Raw genomic sequence first — 8,463 nt, 5'->3', positions numbered from 1 at the left:
AGAGGTGTAGGAATATATCATTGTCACGGGAGAGCAGCACTTTTATTCGGGTAAACCCGCGTACACACAATGAAATAAAAAATACAGACGGAATACGCACTTACTGGGGGTCTGGGGTGAAAACGCCTGAAATAGGTGCAGGATGCCTGTTTCGGAAGGCTTACCCTGACCCGAGCTTCCCTGGAGAATACCCAACAGGGACCGCTACGTTCTATTCTTAGAACTTGGTCCTCGCGTCTGTCTTTCTCCAAAAATGAAGCCGGTTGCTCTACTATTCCCAACAATGCAACTTAGAGAAGCCGCCAGTGCATCACCGACTCAAGCCGCGACATGGTCTTGTTCTCGGATCGGGCCGTCTCCTTACAGACACTCCACTGAGCGAACTCTAGGACGGAAGTCAGACTGGCGACCAATCAGAGCGTGGGGATTTTCCCAAAAGCATTCGTGAGCTGGAGGCCCGTCTGGCTTTACCAAATCAAAGGAGGGGGAATGCTTAGGCTCGAAAAGCCCGGCGAGCGGGAAATATGAATTGGCCAATGGGAAATGCGCCTACCAGCAGCAACTTCCCCCAGCCAGCCCATTGCCACCCGCTGGGCAGGCTCCACCAGGTCTGGCAGTCCTGAAGGTGCCCCAGTGGGGTGCCCTTTGTTCTCCGGACTTGGTACTTCTCTCTTCCCCGCTCACCAAACGGTCTTCTCACCTCTGGACATCCTTTCTCGCCTTTGAGCTCCGATGTCTGTGCTGACTGTATAGACATTAATACATACAGAATAAAAGAGTAAAACACCCTTTTAATAAACTTGTATCACTTGGGGAACCGTATGCATGTGAGCAAAATGGGTCTGGGATACTTGTGCTTAAAAACCAGGATTCTGGGGGTCACTGTGTAGCCCCGGTATAATCACCTCGCACCCCCGCAAATCATGCCTTCACGTCGGGGGGATTACGGGACTAACGGTAACTTTGTCCCCCGAACTCCTCCACAAAATCTTAACACATTTTTACCCAATAATCCCACCTAAAACTCCCACTCCCAAAGTCAATAAGGTACAATATTAGACCCAAGAGCTGACACTCTCAGCCCTTGCCAAACGGTTTCAGGGGCAGCCAGCCTGGCTCCAACTTTATTAATGAAGGCCGGCTTCCCCCTACCGTCACCCTCCCCCCCAATACTGCCCCCTAATACTGCCAGTTTCCTTACTCACTAGGATACTAAAAATTACCCCCCTCACCCACCCTCAAAACGGTCACACTACACACCAATTACACTGCCACCACCAAGATGCATTAAATCCTTTCTAACTCAGGACTCCTAGCATCCTCCTTTCTACCAGAAAAATATACTAATTGAATAAAACTCCAGTTTAGCCAAACGTGTCCAAAAATTAGGGCAATCTCCCCAAAAGGTACTAGGTACAATTATTTCCCAAAGACAATACTTGTAACATTTTATATTTACTGTAACATTAGGCGTACAGTGCTTGTTACAGATAGAGGTGAGAAAATAACACACAGAGTGGGCCTCATGCTGTAAGCAGCGATAAGCCACTTATCTCTGCTTATCACCAAAAAATCCTACTGCTATTCAGTGAACCCCGATAAGTTAGCGATCAGAGGCAAAATCGCCATTTTTGTTTTGCCAGGGGAAAAAAAAAATCGGCAAACGCGCGCCGATAAGCCGCTTATTGCCAGTTTATCAAACTCGCTCAATTCTAGTCGCCCCGATCAGCTTATCACAGCTAATCACAGCTCTAGAATTGAGATTTCCTCTCCAAATCGTCCCGCCACAAAAAGTTGGCAAAATGGTGGTGAGAAGCTGCCGATAAGCGGCGAGACGGCACTTAGAAAAAAAATGCATTTTTCCTGCACCGGATTGATGCCGGGAGACTCCGGAACCGATATCCATTAATACCAGCACCGGAGACCCCCGGCATGAATCAGATGCATGAAAAATGCATTTACAGGCGGTCCTCGGTTATCCGCCACAATGCGTTACTCAAAATGGCGTTGTAAAGCGAAACGTTGTAAAGCGAAACACGTTTTCCCATAGGAACACTGTTTAAATGAAAGGTTCCGTTCCTGAAGGCATTTTTAACACTAAAATACATCAAATATTTTATGCAGGCAATAAGATATGCAGCGCACATATAAATTATATAGTGTATTTACTGTATTATATATATAATATAACATAATAAAGAATATATTATATAGTATTATATAATATTATATAGTATAATATTATATATATACGCTCTAACGACGCTTTGCAACGTTGTTTATGTGAATGTGTATATATATACACACATACACAACGTTGCAAAGCGTCGTAAGAGCGTTGGATAAACCATTTTGGCGTTGTAAAAATGAATATAGGTATGCATTGCATAGCGTTGGATAAGCCATTCGTTGTAAAGCGAAGCGTTGTAAAACGAGGACTGCCTGTACAGGCAACATCATAACCGTAGTGGCTAACCGCTAAGGCAATGATGGGGTTAACCACTAGTGCCATGCTTCTTTCGAGGGTGGGTGAAGGTGGTATTTGGCCCTTGGTGCGAGTTTTGGCCTTGCGGGGGAGTTGCGGATGGACTTAATCCCTTCATTACTTTAGCGGTTAATATCACTAAGGTAATGAAGGGGTTAACCCCTCCCTCTATCCACCCGGTAGGCCTAAACATACATTCTTGGGGCTACTACCCCCTTCACCCACCCGCACTACACAATAAACCAAAATACACACAACAGTCCTACTACCCACCTCCTAGACCCCCAATAACCATTACAATATGTAATAAACACCAATACACAACCCACCCACCCCCTGTGCCTCCACATAAAAACATTATTTATTTGTTTAGACACATGATTATTACCACAGGCCGTCAGGTGTCCCCGGGTGGTCCCGTTGGTGTCGTGGGCCCAAAGGGCACCCCGGGTGGTTCCCATGGATGTCTGGTGGCCCTCGGCTGGTCCCAATGAGGCTCTGTGGGTCTCCAGGTGGTCCCCGCGGGTGTCCGTGGGCCCCAATGGGGTCCCTGCTGGTCCCCGTGGGTGTCTGGGGGTGCCCGGAGCATCCCCACGGGTGTCTGGGGGCCCTCGGGTGGTTCCCATGGGTGTCTGGGGGCCCTCGGATGGTCCTTTCAGGTGTCCGGGAGTCCTCAGGTTGTCCTGTGGGTCCTCGGCTGGTCCCAATGGGCTTCTGGTGTCCTCGGGTGGTCCCTGTGGGTCCCCGCTGGCCTGCAGTACCATTCCTGTATTTAAGAACAATAAGAACAATAAACTTGGCCTACATTTCAATAAATACACCTCCCCCCCCACCAAACACATACAGTACAGTAATGTGTAAATTACCTATTTTCCAGATATGGATAATAGACTTCTTGCCCATTATTAAACACAACATTAGCCAAGCAGCATAAATAAAGTAAATAAATACCATTCTACTTAACCCTGCCAAGATGAAGGGCATACTCATAAGCATACTGCAGGGCCATATCCTCCGTTGCTAGAAAGAATACGTGCAACAAACAATCTAATGGCCCCTAGCCCCTTAATCACCTTATCAGTTAATAATCGCTAAAGTAATTAAGGGGCCCACTATACCCACCCTTTATCCATTGATTGCGATAGTAGTACATCATACCCATATAATATGGGCATGATAAGCTAATATAGCAGTCAATGGTCACCCTAATACAAAAGCAGGAATGTCCAAAATACACAAGAATAAAACATATTCAACAAGCCCCTAAACACCCATAAACACAAATTACAAGCACTAGCCAACCAATCAATTACCTAAATAAAACCTCTAATAATCAATTAAATACTTGGGGGCACAGGAGGTGGATTGTACATTGGTGCTTACTACAGATTTTAATTAAAATTTTATGACAAGTGTACGTGAGCAGGGGGTCTCCGGAGCAGAACCGCGTCGGTTTCAGGTCCGGGGACCCCCTGATGAAAGAGATGCAGGCCCCATTCTTGGGTGCCGGTATCTCCAATGCATTGAAATGTCTCGCGTCACGTGACCGGTACATTTCAATGCATAGGAGATACCGCCACCCAATAACGAGACCTGTATCTTGGGAAGCAGGGGTCCCTGGAACTGAAACCAATGCAGTTCTGCTCCGGAGACCCCCTGATCATGTACACTAGTTATATAATTTAAATTAAAAATATTTTTATCCCGGCGAGATTTGCGCAGGAAGAGACGGCTCTCTCTCTGCAACAGATAGAACTCACCGGGTGAGCCCTTTTTAGAGGGTAGATCCTATCGTCGCTGGCTACTCACCAATTTAGAAAATGTGGCTATCACTGGTATTCAGGCGTTTCTGCGTACCGTGATAGAAATGCTATCAAAAATGGCGAATTAAAAATTGTGGCGATTTTTTTCTATCGGAGTTTTCTTGCATGAGGCCCAGTATAGGATCAGAGTTTATATGATAAAAAAGGAGTAAAACAGAAACCCTATACATTATGGGTGGAAGTCGTGTAATAGGAACTTCATGGGGTCAGGAAGAGAAGTGAGATCCATGCACAGACGGTGCATCTCATATGTAACAAAGTTGGACGATTGTGTAAGGAGGTAAAAAACAAATCTAAACTGAGCCTCACGTTGCATTATATATTTGGTGCCGTGTGTGTGTTCCTTAGACTTCCTGTGACGAGATGTATGTGACAGACAGCACCTTCCTGTCCGTATGGAATTAGATATATTATATACATTCCCAGTCCTGGGTGAGTGAGAGACATTAGCTCCTGCTCTGGTTCTGCTGTTACATCGGTAACGTCCCTCTGTACAATTACCTGTCTATAAACACAAACAAGGGAGCACATTTATTACTAGCAGTTGTATATTTATTGTGTTACAGACACCGCAGTGTAAGTGTCTCATTACATGATGAAGAAACTAATGTGGATGTGACAGCTACACAAAGTATTAACTAAAGTACAGTAATAAATCCAACCAGAACCGTGGGGTCAGAGACTGGATCCCACTTCCAGAGGACTCGCAAAAGCAGCTACATAAAATGTGTTCAGTCCCAAAATAAGTCTGCGTCGCAATAAACGGGATACACTTCTTTATAGAAAGATCATGCGCTGCTCTCCACATGAGCGCGGAACCCGATCTCCTCTAGAACATGAGCTAAAAAAGTCCATAGTCAGTCTCATGTGGCTCTCAAAGGGTTAATGCAGTGTAGGAGCCCCTGACACACTCTCCTTAACTTGGTGTTCCCCTGGATTAGGAGGAAGGCTTGTGCTGTGGGGTAGGACATCGTAACGTACCAACAGATTGTTATCAAAATGTTTTCCGGATCATTGGGAAAGAAGAGGAAGTAGACCTCTGTTATGCAGACAGCCATGGAGAGGACAACAAGCAGTATCATGTTCCTGGCTGCTCTGGAATGAACCTCTAACCGGGGAATGCTGAAGTCTGATGTCTTCTGCTTCATCCTCCAGACGTGTCCCCAGAGAGAAGTCAGTGTGAGCCCAATAGCAATGAATGATAGCAGAATGGGCATAAAGCATCCCAGCACGGCCAGAATGACTATATTAGAGATATAAAAAGCAGATGTTTCACTGACCGCACTGCAGTTGGCTGTGAGACTGTAAGTGCTGTTTTCCTGGGGATCTATTTGCCGACAAGTCCACAGTGATGGGACACTTATAATAAAGGATCCCACGGCTGACATCAGCAGCAGCTTCTGCAACACAGAAGAAACCCATAGCTTCACTCGGAAGAAGAGACGATGCATGAAGTTGGAAATTTTGATGCAGTAGTAGACACAGAGCCAGCCAGTGAGCCAGATGTTTAAATAAATTATGACTATCTCAAGAAAAATGAAAGCTGAGTTGATCTCTCTGTAGAACCGGAGGTGAGATGGGACCAGGTGCAATAACAACTCTGCATTCAGTATACAAAGCAGGGCTAAATTAGACAGAGCCATACTAAGTAGGATTAGATCGCACTGATTCAGGCTGGTATCTTTTCTCCAGTTTCTGTAGCTCACAGCCATGATACACCAGTTGAAGATGGTGCCTGCTATGCAGGGAATTATACTGATGGTTACCACCAATATATGAACCCAGGTCAGCATATTGCTCTTCTGCGTGTGTTACTGCTCTTCCTCTCTGATGTATGAGCGTTACACCTGGTGCCTCGGTATCTGACTGGCACATGGGGCAGAGCCGGGATAAAATAAACGTGTGTGCAAAGCACATGCAAATGTCCTGGTGTCTCCTTTCTGGGTTTATTCTAGATGTTGTGGTTGGGATCTCTCAGATCACATCTCTGGCACCGAACCTTTATTTGGGCCGTATCAGTTATTTTCCAGAATTTACAGTAAGAATAAAATGTGTTTCCAGCTTCACAGAAAAGTGACAGGAGGGTTCAGAGAACATAAAAAAGGTTTGTCATTAACATGGTAAAGTTCCCAACAAAAATAGCAAAAAATAATTTTAATTTCCAGAAAAGTTTTGCTCTTATGAATGTAGCCAGGTCCCCTCTGGCTCCCCGGTCGTTCTGGTCCCCCTTCCTTAACTGCGTCAGGGTGGGGGCTGCTGTGGGGTGAGTGTGTCTCTGGGGGCTCACGGCGGTGTCGGAGACAGGGCGCCGCCATTTTTACTGTGTCCGCGCATGTGCGGAGGCTCGCGCATACGCATAAGAGACATGGCGGCCATCTTGCGGTTGGCGGTAGGCTCGGGCATGCGCAGACGCGATGCGGCGGACATTACTGCGAGGGTGAAGTGGCAGCAGAGGCGCTCCATAGCGCAGGGCCAGCACCAGTTCACGTATGCACAGTTAGGGCGTTGCGGCGGCCATTACGTGTGTGCAGGTACTGGGAGACTCGTGTATACGCAGTACAGATTGCGCACACGGCCCCAATGATAGAAGGCTCTATGGGGAACTACAACTCCCAGCAGCCCCAGGGGCTGGAGCTCAGGTGACGCCAGGGAGCCAATGGCAGGGCCGGATTCTCCTGCTGGAGAAAGATACATTTGGCGCGCAGAGGAATGAAGGGTAGTAGGAGCTGGGACACAGTCAGGGGAGGGTGTGTAGGTGCAGGGAGCAAGTGGCCCCTGCACTAGGCCAGAAAATCCCCTAGGCCCCAGCTCGGCCCCTACTCATCCTAGTTTGTGGCTGCTTTAGGGAAGGCCCCTGCTGGTAGGGACTTTTCCCTTTTGCAGTTAGTTAAGTCAGGCACACAGCGGGTGAGCTGCACGGCTCTGACAAGGTGACCAGTGTGACAAGTGCGGTCTGGGATCAGATTTACCTCACCACAGATAAGAGACTGTCGGTGTGGTGAGATCACCAGAGGGAGACCCTCCTATTTGGATGAGGACGCCATCGCTGCGACTTCGGTGCTGGACGCAGATGGGTCCTCTTGAGTTGTTCTTTTGTACCTGGGTGCAGGAGCCCCGGGCAGGTACAGTCACCAAGTGCACCAACATTACCGGTACCACACAGGCGCTGATCACGCCTTAGGGGTGGGACTTGGAACTCTTGGGACTCTTGAGACACCTGGGTATAGGGTGTGGGTCTATGGCCCTAGGAGGTCAGAGTTATAGAGGGACACTGTCATATGGTTGATGTATATTGTTGTAGTGTGTTTATCTGCCCCTATAGTCAACTGTTAATATATACCTTTGGTGTATGTGGTTACTATATGTGGGTCCTTTGTTAGGGATCATTCTACCCTTAGAACCCTACACAGGTGGAGGCGCTGTATATTGTGAGTATCGTTCCAGAGGATACACCCCAGGCTCTCACTGGCGGAGGTTCAGGCCTCCTGTGAACCTGACAGGTAAAGCACCACACCTGGTAATACATATAGGTTCCCCTCACATGCACTCTTTATGCGATTGGGGGGGATGGGGGGGAACTGTGTTACATGAATAATCTCCACATTAATGAGTCCCGCTAAGAATCTAGCGAAAGAGATTAGAACAATTTATTTATTGGTTGCATTCCCAATCTGGACACATAAGTGTAACTTAAAGGTTATATACAGGACTAAGGGAGGGGCAACGTACATTCTATATGTATATGGCTCTTCCTAGACTGCTGCGCCCAACATGAACAGTCATGAGATACAGGGACCTGCAGTATAATATGGGGGTAATTATTTAACACAGTGAGAAGCCAAACAGCTGGAGACTTTGTGTTCTGTGCAGAGATTTCTCCCTTTCTGGGTGTGTGCGTTCCCGAGCTATCTTCCTGTAAATGTTATATGTGGGAGAATACACAATGCTGGCCGCCATTCTCCTCATAGGAAATATTGTTTTGGTTATTTTTTGGTAATTTGTACAATATGGTTTCTAAGGAATATTTCCCACCAATATAAACATTCTAAGTATTTTTTAATTCTTCTTTTAGGGAATTTTCCCCTAGGCCATTTCCAAACCCAGTTTTATCCCTTTCCAAGCCCAGTTTTATCCATTTCCAAACCCAGTTTTATC

General features: G+C 46.8%; 1 protein-coding gene across 1 annotated transcript; it reads right to left on the bottom strand.

Annotated features, from left to right (window-relative positions):
- Positions 1-5,171: 5,171 nt before the first annotated feature.
- Positions 5,172-6,101, bottom strand: LOC142462919 (taste receptor type 2 member 40-like). Its single transcript, XM_075565134.1, has one exon. It carries the CDS (start codon positions 6,099-6,101, stop codon positions 5,172-5,174), a length of 930 nt encoding a protein of 309 aa, XP_075421249.1.
- Positions 6,102-8,463: the final 2,362 nt, after the last annotated feature.

The sequence above is a fragment of the Ascaphus truei genome, chromosome 11 (genome assembly GCF_040206685.1).
Source record: "Ascaphus truei isolate aAscTru1 chromosome 11, aAscTru1.hap1, whole genome shotgun sequence".
In the NCBI taxonomy this organism is placed as follows: domain Eukaryota; kingdom Metazoa; phylum Chordata; class Amphibia; order Anura; family Ascaphidae; genus Ascaphus; species Ascaphus truei.
This window is presented reverse-complemented; position numbering and strand designations above follow the sequence as displayed.